Genomic DNA, 16,560 nt, shown 5'->3' with positions numbered 1-16,560 from the left:
ATTCTGGCACTGTTAATTTTTCAAGTCCAAGATCTGTGATAAGCATGAAGCCCCCCCAAAAAACAATCAGAAAGCAACAGAGGAATTTTGGAATTTAAGCTCTTTAAAAATTCCTTTCTGCTGCTTTCAGTAATGGTGAATATTAGATTTTAAGTGGTACATACCCAAAGGCTCTCTTTCTTGTGATGGTAATTCCAGGTCACTAGAAACTGACACTTCCTCAATAAGAAATTTTGACAACTGTGTCCCAAGATATGTAACCTGTAAAAACAAATCTAAATGGGTAATTGGTCTTTTTAATTAGTGGGGTTTTTTTTCTGACATGTAAAAATTTCACTCTCCTTATAAAACTGAGTTTTTGCAGTTAACAGTCTAATCTGTGTCTGTCAAGATCAAGCAAAATTCTGCTAAGCTGAATTCTAAATGAAAAATGCATAATACAACCCATCTGAAAAGCCCACTAAGTCCTGTCAATATTTCTACAACATTTGTCCCTGACATCCTAACATTTCAATAAGCTCGCTCCTTTTTATTCTAACTAGCTTTCAGCTTTTTCTGTCAATCTCTTAATCACCTTTAAAACTACTCTCTCAAAGCACTGACAGCTTACAGAGTGGGCATTCCACATTGTCTCAGTATCTCTGACTGAGATCAGCACAGCTACAGCTGTGTGGCTCTTTCTTTGCTGCTTATTCATTAAGAGTAAGAAGACTTTTAAAAAATCTAGGCTTGTACTCTCTTTTAAGAAGAGTAAGGAGATCTAGATCAGTGAAATCTAGAATCACAGAATAGTTTGGGTTGGAAGGGACCTTTAAAGGTCATCTAGTCCAACCCCCCTGCAAGGAGCAGGGACATCTCCAACCACATCAGGTTGCTCAGAGCCCCGTCCAACTTCGTCTTGAATGTTTCCATGGATGGGGCATCCACCACCTCTCTGGGCAACCTGTGCCAGTATTTCACCACCCTCACTGGAAAAAAAATTCTTCCTTATATCAACTCTGAATCTAACTCCCTCTATTTTAGAATCATTACCCTTTGTCCTATCATAACAGGCTGTGCTGAAGAGTTTCTCCCCGTCTTTCCTGTTGGCCCCCTTGAGGTACTGGAAGACCACTCTAAGGACTCCCCAGAGCCTTCTCTTCCCCAGGCTGAACAGCCCCAACTCTCTCAGCCTGTCTTCATAGGAAAGGTGCTCCAGCCCTCTTATCATCTTTGTGATGGCCCTCCTTTGGACTTGCTCCAACAGGTTAATGTCCTTCTTACGCTGAGGGCTCCAGAGCTGGACATAGTACTCCAGGTGGGGTACGAGAGCAGAGTAGAAGGGGAGAATCACTTCCCTCAGCCTGTTGGCCATGCTTCTTTCGATGCAGCGCAGGATGCAGTTGGCCTTCTGGGCTGCAAGCGTGCATTGTTGGCTCGTGTTGAGCTTCTCATCCACCAGCACTCCCAAGTCCTTCTCCTCAGGTCTGTTCTCAATCCATTCTCTGCCCACCTGTGTTTGTGCTTAGGATTGCCCTGACCCACGAACAGGACCCTGCTCTTGGCCTGGCTGAACTTCATGCAAGTCTCATGGGCCCACCTCTGAAACCTGTCAGGGTCCTTATGGATGGCATCCCTTCCCTCCAGCCTGTCAACTGCACCACACAGCTTGGTGTTCTCAGTGAACTTGCTGAGGGTGCAATCTATCCCACTGTCCATGTTACCGACAAAGATTTTAAACAGGGCTGGTCCCAGTATGGATCCCTGAGGAATGGCACTCATCACCGTTCTCCACCCGGACATTGAGCTGTTGACCACAACTCTTCCGAGTACAGCCATCCAGCCAATTCCTTATCCACCAAGTGGTCCATCCGTCAAATCCCTGTCTCCAGTTTAGAGACAGGGATGTCACGCGGCACAGTGTCAAATACTTTTCACAAGTCCAGGTAGATTACGTCATCTTGGTCATCCCTTGTCCACCGATGCTGTGACCTCATCATAGAAGGGCAGCAAATTGGTCAGGCATGATTTGCCCTTACTGAAGCCATGTTGGTTTCAAATTTATTAACAAATTAATTTGTTATTGCCATTTTTAACTGCTATTTTGGGCAGTAAAATCAGGCCTACCTTATTCCACACATAGTTATATGTCACAGAAATATCACTTCCCAGTAGGTCTTTAACCCACTGAACTGGATTCTGCAGTACTTGTCTCTTACTAGTTCTGATCTTGCCGTTGTTTAAGAGTGTGGCTTTATGACTAAATTCCTAAAAAAAGAAAAATGAAGAAATAATTTTCAACTTATAAACTAGCAAATCTGTATTAACAACCTTAAAACCTGAAAAAATGCTGAAGAGCAATATAGCTGAAAAATTCCAGATAATTCTGCTTTTCTCTGAAAAAGTTAAAGAACTTAATGCCACTATTGCGAACTGTGGTATGTAAAATAAGATTTATTCCATCTCCCTATGTGTGTTTGTATCAGACCTTTACTTGCATCTTAGTTCCTCTTAGACATAACAAGTCTGTGAATAAATTAATTTGCAACAGTGAACTCAGGAATTCACAGGAGGCAAATCTGTGTAACAAGAAACTGTTACTCTTATGCAATCTGCCTTACACGTGTGGAACAAACGCATGTCACAGTGAAATTCCTGCACAAAGATGAAACTTATTTGCATAGAAACTTTACTTATGTCAAGGGACATCACTTACATGTTTTAGGAGGAACCTGACAGCCTTATCTTATGCAAAATTAAGTATAAAAGAAAGTGTTGTTACTGCCTCTTTGATAATGCTCATACAGCCCAGTTTTGCAAACATATAAGCATCTCCAGAAGGATGGCTTATAGTTGTTTATAGTTCAGTAAACTATGGCTTTGTTATACTGGTCTCAGTTAGACTAACATAGCTAAAAAAATTAGCTGTTGATAAATTATGTTAGAACTTTGTAAGGTTGCTTAGCATGTGTGAGTTAAACAATCAGAATACGAGAATGATCCACCAGTAAATATTTGACCACCTCCTACCACAACCACTGGCTTAGGGTGTCTGTAAGAACTTAAATTAAGATGTTTAACGCAAATATTTTTATGAACACTCAATCCAGTTCACAGTAGCTTAGGTCTACAGCATTAAAAAACTGCATTCTACCTGCCCAAATCTAACCATAAGTAAGGACTATGTACTAGCTGTATGTACGTTGTTATCAAGTACATCTCTATAATGATAAAGAAGGAAACTTCAAGGATAATCTCCTCTTTGCAACGCAACAGACTGGCTTCTAAACTTCAATCTCTATAGCACTGTCTTCCAAGATATAAGTGAATGTAATTTTCATTCTAGTAAAAATGACTGACTTTTCTACACTCCAACATCAACATTTCAATAAAGGGTTATCATTTCTTAAGATCCACATGCATCAAGCTGGTATCACAGATAACAGTCTTCAGAAATGACAGTAAGCATACTGAACTATTCTTCCTTCCATTTAGTCATCTGCAGGTTCAGAAGAGTATTACATGTCCTTTAATGAAAAGAAGCATGCATATATACCTATGACGTGGCCCAACATAGAGGCTTGTCACTTACTCATGCTGCCTTATGTTACAAAACACAACACCACAGGAAATGGCCTCTCTGAGCAGAAAAACATTCCTGAGCAGATCATAGGTACAGAAAAAGGAGTCTCTTCTACATTAACTACACCTGGTGAGTTGGCTGAAAAGAACCTTTTATGTTCTAATCAATATGCTGCCCTGGAAATTAACCAGCTTGCAGCTGGGAATTCAGTCAATAATTCCATAATTTGCTCAATATCAAGCCAGTCCCCTGGCAGCTGCCTTGCAAATCTGCACAGGCACATGTTTTTGTATTTTTTAAAAAGGTTTCTTTTCTTTTTTTTAATTTTTTTTTTGCAAATATCGTTCACACTAGATTGTAAACTATAGATCCAGCTGGCAAGTAAGCAAGTAATTTTGCATATATTCATGACTATCAGAGCACTGTCAAACCCTTGATGTCATATTTCTTTATTTAAAGGACTTGATAGTTGTTTCCAGGAATCACATTAAGGCACAAAACCCTTAACATTCGCCCTCCTTCCAACATGAAAATCAGGTACTGCACAATGTAGACCAACAAACGATTCCACTCTGATTCTAGCAACAGGAAATGTTAACAAACTGACAATGCAAAGTTAAACACAAATTTTACATATGCAGTATTCTCGGTGTTAAAATTACGGGCTGATAGAAGACAAAATCCATAGCATTTTACTTTAAAACTCAAAGAAGACTATCTGTAACCAATGAATAAAAACTTTCAATAAAAAGTGCTAAAGATGCAGACTAAACAATGAGAACTGCTGTTTCCCCATTTTAGTGTTGGGTTTTTTTAATTATATGCTAATATTAACATTAATATATCTCAACAATTACCTGCAGTCTGAATTCTAAAACATTTTCTCCTGGCTTAATCCTTCCCAGTTCAAGTAGATCTATCAGCTGAAGCCGTTTCCTATTTTTTCTTCCGTACCTCACTTGCTTTTGTTCACATTCCTGATAACTATAGCTCTGGGAAGATTTCTCACTGAGGTTTAGTAGATAATCTGTATTTGAGGTAAGATTTGTAAGCACCAAATCGGCATTAAGTGAGTTCTCACTACTTTGAAAGATCATTTGCTGCGGAGTATTAGAGAAGTTCTTTGTAGATGTTGACAAAGTTACTTGGTGCTGCTGCTGGAAAACGTCTTTCTTATTTACATATCTGTGTAGATCCTCATCTGTAAGAACCTGCTGGCAGTCCCTGCCTGTCTGACAGACATTGTTATTGACAACAGTGCTTCGGGGTTCTACAATATGTAATGCGTTGGTCACTGAAGTGGGATTTAGAGACTTGTTTCCTTGTTCTGTAATTGCTATGCAATCAATGTCTTTTTGCTGTGAGCGCTTTGTTTTAGCAGTGGAAACAGTAGGTTCTGAAGGCAATGTCACCACTTCTACAGCACTTGTCAGCTTTGACGTGTTGTCGAAGGGATATTCTCTTACTCTGTTTTCGTATGCCAAAGCATGATCAGAAGCCTCTTTGCTTCTAATTGCTTTTTTATTTGCTCCTGTGTCATCCAAGCAGATGTGTGGATGTTGGCTGCATTCCTGAGCTGAAAATGTATTTTCTAAAGAGAGATGTGCTTCTGCTCTGTTTCCATTAGGCATGTTGGCACCAAGCCCCATACTAAATGCTACTACATCAGGACACATGATTTCACCAGCAGTTAAACTTTGTCTTTTATAATTTCCACAGGAAATAACTAAATTTGAGATTCGCTTCTCTGAACTTGATGCACTGAACACTTGCTTTGTTTTCCTGTAACTTTGTATTTTCTGGACTAATTCTTCCTGGTTTTGGGCAAGAGTCAACAGACTCTTTTGCTTAGAAGCAAGGTTAACTAACTGTTTCCTCAGCGTTCCTTTTTTAAAAGATTCCACTGAAGCTCTACAGAAAATAAAAAAAAGTAATAAGGACAACATAGTTACTGTAAACACAAAATAAAAACAATTTAATAGACGTAACCCACTAAGAACAGGAATATGTTTCAAATGACTCTGCCGACACCTAAAATTTGAACAATCTTTTTTATAATGTATAAAGTTTATAGTTCAAATCCCAGGCTTACGTACAACAAACTGCAGAATTCCCTCTAGAAGTGAGACGTAAAGCATCAAAACCTCAGTAATAGCCTTGTCCTCCTAAACCACCCTTAATTCATAAAATTGAAACTGGGTCTGTGTTATAATTGGTTGCTTTTTTATCACCACAAATTACAATAGTTCACTCAATTAAATGCCTTTGCAGCTCTAATTTGAAGCCTTTTAAAATGAGCTCATGATAAGCTACTGAAGGATGATACTATCAGAACTTTTTTATGGTGTACACAACAAAACATTTTGTGAAGTCGTAACTGTGATAATACCATATGACCATTAAAAAAGAGGACAGAACAATTTAGGATGCTGTATACTAGTTTGGGAATGTCTCTCCCTTCATCAGACCATGCTCCCTAGATATGCTGGTCTCCCGGTGAGACTCCTTCCCTGGGGGACTTCACCTCCTTCCTGCTAGAAAGGAATGCCTTATTTTCCCCAATTCCTTTGGCACAGGAGCCACTAGGCCAGCATAATACTAATCTCTCCTAATTCCTCCTCATGGGACAAGTGACTGCACTATGACACTGGCATCGTGCTGGGAAGACAAGGGAGTACCACAAGGCACGGCAAAAGGAATAGCAGCACGGTTTGCTTTCAACTCCCTCCACAGCAGAGGTGCCGTGCAAGTAACACCACCCCAGTCTCAGAAGAGAGAGACTGTTGAGGAGATCAGGACAGAGGTACAGCAAGACTAGTTCGTGCAGAATAAAGACAGCCAAATCACAGCACGACAGTATGGTTTTCTGTACTGCAATATTGCTTGCTATCACATGTGTTCAGAATCCATGATACAATCAACGTATCAGCATACAGCTGATCATTGAGCTGAGTAAGCCTTGACAACTATGGACTCCTACAGAGGGCAGTGAGGTTCCACACACTTTTCTAATAATGTTTCTTCAAGGACATTTTGTTGCTTTTTTGCTATAGGGATACAGAAAAAGCTGCAACTGAAGAGACAAAGATAGCATGACTACAATGACACAGGCAAAGTAATTTACAGCCACTGACAAATACAATGCTTTTTTTCTCGTTTTTCTTAGGTGAGAGATACATCTTACTATCTTCAAAGGAACAGAGAGAAATGGGAAAGTGTTAGTACTATCTCTCCCTGGGCCAACTAACTGAATAACAGAAAGATGGAAAACGTGATGATGCCTCCTGATCTTCTGTACATTTGTCTATCATGTAACAAAAGCTTATATGCTAATTAGTTAAAAATAAAATGTTCATCATATAAATAATAAAAAAGAAATTTAAGGTAATTTGGCATGTAGCTCATTATTAATGATGGATAGCTTTTGCATTAACTGCAGGGTATCTGCAATACCCAGAAATATTTATCACTTCACTCTGGAACACAGTTTCATTCTCAATATTAGAAGGCAGATAAGATTGTGTAGACGTTAATTTTATTGTTTCTGTTTCTTAGTTCAGTCACTAGTTTGTTCACAAAGATGATCTGGAACCCTAACTTCTCTTCACACAAAACCCTCTCTTTTTTTTTTTTTTTTTAATTATTTGTGTGATCTATGTATCTTACATTTTATAGCTGGCAAAATGGTCTGTGACAGAAATGTTTTAGTCTCTTTGCTCAATCAGTCTATATGTTTTGCCATTAAACTACCTGAAAGCTGTACACTGTTGCTTTTACGTGACCAAAGGAATACTAGTCACACAAGTAATACATAGACGTCCTCATCAGCTAGCCTAGAAGCATCCATTGAATAAGATGCTACATTGTTAGCTGAGCACTCACCACACTAGCACTCAGGCTGTCCCTCTCAGAAGAGGGTAAAAAGAGGCCTTGTCAGAGCTAGCAGCGGGAAGCTGACAATTCACACACTAGCTAGCTAGCACTCCTAGCTCACATTTGAGATGTCCTCACAAAAAAAAAAAAAGGAATGCCTGCAAGCATGCTCGAAGCCATTGCTCTAACTGGCTCTTGTAAGCTGTTGGTGGAACATTCTCAATCTAAGGATGCTAAAGAAACAAAACCAGAGGCAGGGACACTAAAAGTAGTGTCTGAGTTGCTACTGCTTTCCTGCATGATGCTGCAAAAGTAATCTAATTGCTCAGTACCTCCATTTCCTACTTTCTGCTTAGGTATTTTTCCACAGCTTTTCTATGTTCACTACCTAATTTCAATGCTCACTGTGTGTACAGTAACTGATTAGTATGTATTAGCTAAACTCTGAAGTTCCATGCTGCTGTATGCTGACCTTCTAACAACCACTATCACTATACCTATGTAGAAAAGCTTCATGTAAGTACAGTCCTTGTATTCTACTTACCTGTATTTTTTAGCAAGGGTATCCCGTTCTGTTTTCTGTTTTGCAAGCAGTTCATTCAAAGTATCTTGCATCTGAGACAGCCTTTGGATATACACATCTGTCCAATATTTTGACATAATCAAAGTGATGATGGTGGTAAGCAGTTGAAAATAATTATAATTATAGTATAAATTATAATTTAAACGTAGCAAACACACAGCCAAAGTATGAAAATATCGTTACAGTAGTACCTTATACTGTCATAAATACTGATAGCTCTTTACAAGTAGAGTACTTCTAATGAAATTCCTCATAGAAAGAATTATATACAAGCTTAACTTAAAAGGAAATAGCCCAAGTACTGGAAAATTTGGAAGTGCAAGTGCCTTGTCTAGGAAATTACTAAGAGAACAGGATAGATTAAAGAACTGTCCTACGGATGATAAGCACTGAAACTTTTGAAGTTCTTTTGTGTTGCAAGGAGCTAGATAACATGACAATTATATGTGAGGCTACCTGCAGAAGTTACACAATGTTAAGAAGGTGGCTAAAACCTTTATGTTGGAAATATTATGGATAGTTTAATGAGCTCAGACTGTTCCAAGTTACATATAAGGGTAAAAATATACGTATCATAGTTTTACAGAGTTTAAAACCCATATTGTAATATAAAATGAATTACAAGTTGTCCCTTTTTGTTAGCTATCTTTATCTAAAATAAGAAGAACAATTATAGCCATATAACATAAAAGCTTGTTAATATTCAAGGATTGCCTCCTCAAAGCTCAGGAGCAATACATCCCAACAAAGAGGAAGTCTGGCAAAAACACCAGGCAGTCTGCATGGATGAACAAGGAGCTCCTAGACCAACTGAAAAACAAAAAGGAAGCCTACAGAGGGAAGAAGCAAGGACAGATAGCCTGAGAAAAATGCAGAGAGATTATCCGAGCAGTCAGGGATGAGCTGAGGAAGGCCCTGATAGAATTAAATCTGTCCAGGGACATCAAAGGTAACCAGAAAAGCTTCTATAGGTATCTCAGGGATAAAAGCAAGACCAGAGAGAATGTGGGCCCTTTCTGAAAGGAAACAGGTGACCTGGTTACATGGGATATGAAGAAGGCTGTGGTGCTTAATGACTTTTTTGCCTCAGTCTTCACCAGCAAGGGCTCTAGCCACGTCATCCAAGTTATGGAAGGCAAAGGCAGGCACTGGGAGCATGAAGAACCGCCCATTGTAGCAGAAGAGCAGGTTTAGGACCATCTCAGGAACCTGAAGTTGCCCAAGTCCATGGGACCTGATGAGATGCATTCACAGGTCCTGGTGGAACTGGCAGATGAAGTGGTCAAGCCACTGCCATCATATTTGAGAAGTTGTGGCAGTGCGGTGAGCTTCCCACTGATAGGAAAAAGGGAAAGATAACCACCATTTTTAAGAAGGGAAGCAAGGGAGACCTGGGGAACTACAGGCTGGTCAGTCTCACCTTTGTGGCTGTCAAGGTCATGGAGCAGTTCCTCCTGGAAACTATGCTAAGGCACATGGAAAATAAGGAGGTGATTGGTGACCGCCAGTAACGCTTCAGTAAGGGCAAATTGTGCCTGACCAAATTTGGTGGCCTTCTATGATGAGGTTACAGCATTGGTGGACAAGAAGCAACCAACTGACTTCATCTGCCTAGACTTGTGAAAAGTATATGACACTGTGCCGCATGATGTCTTTGTCTCTAAATGAATTTGATGGACGGATCACTCAGTGGATAAGGAATTGGCTGGATGGCTGCACTCAAAGAGTGGTGGTCAACAGCTCAAAGTTCAAGCGGAGAACGGTGACGAGTCACGTTCCTCAGGGATCTGTATTAGAACCAGCCCTGCTCAACATCATTGTTGGACAGTGGGATGGAGTCTACCCCTCAGCAAGTTCACTGAGAACACCAAGCTGTGTGGTGCAGTTAACAGGCTGGAGGGAAGGAATGCCATCCATAAGGACCTTGACAGGTTTCAGAGGTGGGCCCATGAGACTTGCATGAAGTTTAACTAGGCAAAGAGCAAGGTCCTGCACATGGGTCAGGGCAATCCCAAGCACAAATACAGGCTGGGCAATGGATTGAGAGCAGCCCTGAGGAGAAGGACTTGGGAGTGATGGTGGATGAGAAGCTCAACACGAGCCGACAATGCACGCTTGCAGCCCAGAAGGCCAACTGCATTGGGCTGCATTGAAAGAAGCATGGCCAACACGCTGAGGGAAGTGATTCTGCCCCTATTCCACTCTTGTGAGAACCCACCTGGAGTACTGTGTCCAGTTCTGGAGCCCACAACATAAGAGGGATGTGGACCTGTTGAAGTGAGCCCAGAGGAGGGCCATGAAGATGATAAGAGGGCTGGAGCACCTTTCCTATGAAGACAGGCTGAGAGAGTTGGGGCTGTTCAGCCTGGAGAAGAGAAGGCTCCAGGGAGACCTGATAGTGGCCTTCCAGTACCTGAAAGGCCCCTACAGGAAAGATGGGGAGAAACTTTTGATAAGGGCATGTAGTGATAGGACAAGGGGTAATAGCTTTAAACTGGAAGAGGGTTTTTAGATTCCATATAAGGAAGAAATTCTTCTCTGTGAGAGTGGTGAGGCACTGGAACAGGTTGCCCAGAGAAGCTGTGCATATCTCATCCCTGGAAACGTTCAAGGCCAGGCTGGATGAGGCTCTGAGCAACTTGATCTAGTTGGGGATGTCCTTGGTCCTTGCAGGGGGTTGGACTAGATGACCTTTGAAGGTCCTTTCCAACCCAAACCATTCTATGATTCTATGACAGGCTGAGAGAGTTGGTGCTGTTCAGCCCGGGGAAGAGAAGGCTCCGCGGACACCTTATTGTGGTCTTTCACAATATTCTTCTATTCTATTCTATTCTATTCTATTCTATTCTATTCTATTCTATTCTATTCTATTCTATTCTATTCTATTCTATTCTATTCTATTCTATTCTATTCTATTCTATTCTATTCTATTCTATTCTATTCTATTCTATTCTATTCTATTCTATGTTATTATCAATGTACTTCTATGTTCTTGTTCAATCTTGTGCCTCTTCACAAGTAATAATTATGATTTAGTTTAAGAGGTGCTAGATTATTAATGCTTTTGTCAGTAGTGGTAACAGATCACCATGTTCACTTCTCTCATACTCTTAAACAGGAATAGTCTGATAGTTTTATTTTGCTCATTTATGAAATTGCACCTATCTCTGCCTATAGGTTTTTGCCTATTGTATCATGTACCTGTCAAACATTTTTCAAGAAAACACATGAATTTTAATTAACAGTTCATAACCCATAGGTTTGAATTAGAAGCTATAAAACTGCATAATTTTATATTTCACATCTATTTTGAAAGGGATAAATTGACTATTTTAAAAACAATTTTAAAGCTCCATCCTATATTCAGGAAACCAAATTTTTAAAAACGCCTTATTTTCTGTCAGGAAGCAAAACTGTTTCATGGGTATGAGCTGCTCCAAAGTAAACAGCCCTGCCTAGATGGGAAGGGCAACTGGGGAGAGAGATTTTGGTCAAAGGTGTTCCTGCAGCAAGCATTGCCACTTGAACAGTCATGGCACAGACACAATAGACTCAAACTGCACAGCATCAGCATCATGATCTCCTAGGAAGTCAGCGTCACTTAGTAGGCTCTTGAGATTAATCTGAACTGAGGCTTGATAGCCTAACACAAATTACACCTCCAGGCATCAGAATTTCTGAAACTGCCCATCATCCAGTGTCTGCCTTAAAGATTTCTCTTTCTTCCCTCATAAATTATTTTAGACTCCCGAAGGTCCAACCGCACTAAAACGAAAATTCTGCATCTGTTATTTTACATACATACATGGCTGGTTTTGATTATGGAGGGGCTTCTGTACTTGTCACTGAATAATGCTGCTAATAGTATGCATTCTTACCTCTTTTTATATGATTAGGTTGACTTGAAACACATGCCTGCAAGCAGCATGCTTCCCTTTTTTGTCATCATATTCATTCCTATATAAACTGGAAGTATTTCAGGAAGTGCACTTACCTGGGAGCTGTTACTAAAATCTTATTCTCTGAAGCTGTATTTTCCAAAGTAGATGTTCAAATACATTACGGGCAATATTATTTTTTTTAAAAAAAATTATATTACCAAAGATATTTACCCCCACAAAAAAAGTGAAACAACTTGAATTTACGTCTACCTGCATCTTTAGAAGTTCTCAATTCAAGCAGCAACAGTTCTTTTTGCTTCTCTTCTGCATCTTGTATGGCAGCTACAGACTTCTGTTAACAAACACAAATGACAGTAAGAAGTAGAGCCAAGTGCACCATATAAAACACAGGCCACGATGCATGGCCTACAGGATAAGTACTGGAAGACTCAATTCATTCCAGGCAGGGAATTGCTGTGTATAGGCAATGGGGGTACTGGCAGGATAGGTGTACATAGTGCCAAGGGTATGCCCAGCAAGGGGCTGTCACAGCCTGGTTTTGCCCAGGCATTCAAACTAGTCCATGCTCAGAGTCTCACCCGTGAGTGCACTGCAGGGACTAGACAGTGAATTTCACCATGACAGCACCACCTAGACAATGCAGACAGAGTCTACAGACATCAGCAAGAGTTCTGCTAACATAAAACTTGTGCAAAAATCTTCATGGCAATGAAGATTTCTTCATGACAATTTCTAAACACCTTCACGATCATGAAGAAAAGTCATTACTCTTTCAAAGAGCTGTTTTGGAAATGTGATGAAGAGCCTTAGGATTTCTGACCTTTTTTCTATTCATATAGGCAATAAGAAATGTATTTAAGTATTAAATACTGTTTGCACAATAAATGTAAGTGCATAGGAATCAGGAACTGAGAGAAGTGATAATATACACACCTACTATATACTGTAAGCCTCGGCATGATGCTGTTTTTTACATACATTCTAAAGGGTTAATTAATTAAATGACATTTTTATGTTATTCAGTCAGTAAATGACCCTATGCAGTAGTATGTTATGAAGCAGTTTAACAAAATTCCGCTATCTATACTTACTACACTGTATTTCTCATGCTGCAGCTCCAAAGCTGCATCATCATTTTTACAGCATGTGCAGCAACGATGTTTTGGTCTTCTTGATGTAGAAGTATATTTCCTCTCTCCACAATTAAGAATAAATAGAATTTAAAATTAATTTGCAGGAGCATAATAGGTTAGATTAGCTAATATAGGTTACATAGATACAATGGCAGATGACATAATAAAAAAATATGTTATATATGCAAATAAGATCAAATTTAGGTAGCATAAGGAAATAGGTTTTTAAAGCTACTACTTTCAAAAATACAAGGTTCCTGTAGAGGGAAATAGGGATAACAACAAAAATTTGAACAGCCAAATAGGTCCTTATACTTCATTCTTTCAGGAAAAAAAAAAAAAATCATGTATCCTATTTTCTGAAAATAAATTTAAAAAAAAATTCTGTAGTTAATAGAGATTAAAATATCATTGCCAGGCAATATGCAGTTCCATAAATCAGCAGCATTTTAATATAGTTTTACCTTAAGACTACAGTGTAATCCTATGATTTACGTTACAAAACCAACATACCTACAACTTCAATAGTCTCAACCGGAAGTACAGAGTCCATAGTGCTGTAAGACTTCAGCAGTTCTTTCATTTCATCATCAGAAGCTTCATCCAAAGCACTTTTCCCTGCACCATCTTTCTCACATGGATTTGCTCCATGCTGTAGTAGAATCCTGACTGCCTATTATACATTATTATTTGTATTGTGATAATTCTTGTTGTGGACTTGTACAACTATATGTGTTATATCTATCATAAATCACAAATAATAAAGGTACAAATAAGATACTCTAAAACCTGTTACACTCGCAATCCCAATTAAACAAGTTTAATTTGCTATCATAAACACAGACTTGTATCTTACACTTCTAATTTCTCCATTAAAATACACAAACAATTCACAACTTCTCATTAAACCTACCATCTTTATGGTATTGTTATAGAGAGCAATTACAAAACTCCTTTTATCTAAATTAAAAGGAACTGGTCAATTGTATTAAGACCAAAGTGCAGAAAATAAGTGGATTTTTAAAAAGTATTTAATAGTGGGGTTTTTTTTTTGGTTACGTGCACTGATTATTTTTTTCCTAATTCCAAATCACTTGCAAGTCTGCTTAACTGTAAAATGTGAAAATGAGATTAGTGGCATCAATGGAATCATCTACCCCCTAAATCATATGAAATTGTTGATGTGGCCAGAGCTTGGATGGTAAAGAATTTTCATACATACGACTTCTCATCTCTAGCACTTCTCCTTCTTTTTTACATCCAGAGTGCTGTTAAGTATCAGAAAGAGAATACTCTATAGAAGTTCAGAATCTTCTCCATCTTTTTCCTCAATGATACTGAATAATAGCTTACATGCTTTCAAGAACACTACTGATAATTTGGCACCAGGCCTATGAAATCATGCCTTTCATTTTATCTTTGCTCACAGAACAGATAAATATGGTAAAATATTAGGTCTTCTGACAGGACAAGAAGTGGTATGTTTGAGCCAATCTAGCATCACCTTTTTATGCTCAGCTCCCTGGAACTCACTGTGCCAAAATAACATTTTTAGGGGCCCTGCAATTTAAGATGGATGTCAAGGTCCTTGAATGTGTCCAGAGGAGGACCACAATGCTGGTGAAAGGGCTGGAATGCATGTCCTGTGAGGAGCAACTGAGGACTCTGGGTTTGTCTAGTTTGGAGGAAAGTAGGCGGAGGGGCAACCTCACTGTTCTCTACAGCTTCCTGAGAAGGGGAAGTGGAGACGGAGGTGCTGCTCATCTCTTCTCCCTAGTATCCTGTGACAGGATGCTTGGAAATGGTTCAAAACTGTTTTAGGGCAGATTCAGACTTCACGTTAGGAAACAATTCTTTACCAAGAGAGTGGTCAAATACTGGAACAGGCTTCCTAGAGAGGTGGTCAATGCCCCAACCCTGTCAGTGTTTAAGAGGCATTTGGATGATGCCCTTAATAACATGCTTTAACTTCTGGTCAGCCCTCAAGCGATCAGGCAGTTGGACTACATGATTGCTGTGGGTCCCTTCCAACTAAAATAGTCTATTGTATTCTATAGAATCACAGAATGGCTTGGGTTGGAAAGGAATAGTTAATGAAAAAAAAAAAGGTTGATTTTTAAACAGCAGGCCTAGGTTTTTTTTCTTTGCAAAAAATATTTTTTTTTACAGCAAGGGTGGTGAGACACTGCAACGGGTTGCTCAGAGAAGCTGTGGATGCCCCATCACTGGAAGTGTTCAAAGTTAGGTTAGCCAGGGCTTTGGGCAAGCTGGTCTAGTGAAAGATGTCCCTGCCCACAGTAGGGGGGGTCAACTAGATGATCAAATTGAGAATGCTCAATTTCAGTATTATTTTTAAAAAGCCTAATACATCAGAGAGAACCACGAGGAGCTTCTGAATTTTTCTGATTTGTCCACTGGACTGAAAAAATCAACTAACTGTACAATTTCAACTGTCATTACTGAAAAATATTTCTTTCTCTAATTTTGATAAGTTTATAGAATATTGGTTTACTTCCTAAATGCAAATCTACACTAAAATTGTATTAGTCACTTTGACTTTCCTTATTGAAACCAGGATTTTGCTTTGCTGACGCTCTGCTGGAAATCAGGCTCAGGAAAAACAATGTAAAAGCAAAATGTACCTCCAAATAATTGCCAGAAACAGCATCATGTATTGGCAAAATACCATCCAGACTTCTGCTGTTAACATTAGCACCAGCTTTCAGTAATTCTAAGATCACTTCAGTAAATCCCCTGTTGGAAGCTTCATGAATTGCTGTCCAACCTAAAAAAAGCAAAACGACACATACAGCACGCATCTGATTTGGAAAGATCCACACAGATCACTAATTAGGGATTATACATATTGCTGCGCTTGCTGTACTATAAGCAATGGACTACTCTCTTTAAGTTATACAAGCAATCATCCTGAAATGCCAAGGTAAATTATTTACTGTGTAATTCAACTTACTTCAGAGAAAAATGTATGCAATATTAACCAGAAAAAGATTGTTTACTTTTCTAATACACCACTAAAAATAATAAAAGAAACAAAACAACAGAGTAGAAAGACTCTACAAACTCAGAGGCATAATATTAATAGTCTGGTTTCTAATCCCTGCGGCATTTTATAATATCAAGTCTGCCAGGCATCCAGAATACAGTAACATCCATTCTAAGACTACAGAACCAGAAATGCATTATACATTTACGTAGTAAAAAGAAAAAATAATCTTATCATCTGATTTTTTTCCTCGTTTCCTCATGAAATAAGATTTGTGTGAATGTGCTCCACAGGTGTATATATTCATATGCCTAAGTATTCATTCTCCTGCCTAACTTTCAATTCTACTTTCCATACATATCTCTGAAAACGTGCTCTTCAACAGAGGAGCAAGACCCCATTAACGTCCCTGCTGAGAAAAAGGCTGCATTGTTCCATGCAGACACACAAAATCCAGGGACTGACTGACTGTGGTTGCACTTGTTGAATGACCTCCTTTCCTC

At 39.1% G+C, this 16,560-nt stretch overlaps 1 protein-coding gene across 1 annotated transcript in view; it reads right to left on the bottom strand.

Annotated features, from left to right (window-relative positions):
• The window catches only part of ANKRD31 (ankyrin repeat domain 31), a 71,190-nt gene that overhangs the window by 13,503 nt on the left and 41,127 nt on the right, over positions 1-16,560 (bottom strand). Inside the window, 8 exon segments of the mRNA XM_086770618.1 lie at positions 165-261; positions 2,107-2,247; positions 4,420-5,473; positions 7,980-8,076; positions 12,170-12,251; positions 13,012-13,115; positions 13,567-13,726; positions 15,696-15,838. Coding sequence (XP_086626744.1) covers positions 165-261; positions 2,107-2,247; positions 4,420-5,473; positions 7,980-8,076; positions 12,170-12,251; positions 13,012-13,115; positions 13,567-13,726; positions 15,696-15,838 — 1,878 coding nt within the window.

The sequence above is a fragment of the Chlamydotis macqueenii genome, chromosome Z (assembly GCF_036417535.1).
Source record: "Chlamydotis macqueenii isolate bChlMac1 chromosome Z, bChlMac1.mat, whole genome shotgun sequence".
NCBI classification, from domain to species: domain Eukaryota; kingdom Metazoa; phylum Chordata; class Aves; order Otidiformes; family Otididae; genus Chlamydotis; species Chlamydotis macqueenii.
This window is presented reverse-complemented; position numbering and strand designations above follow the sequence as displayed.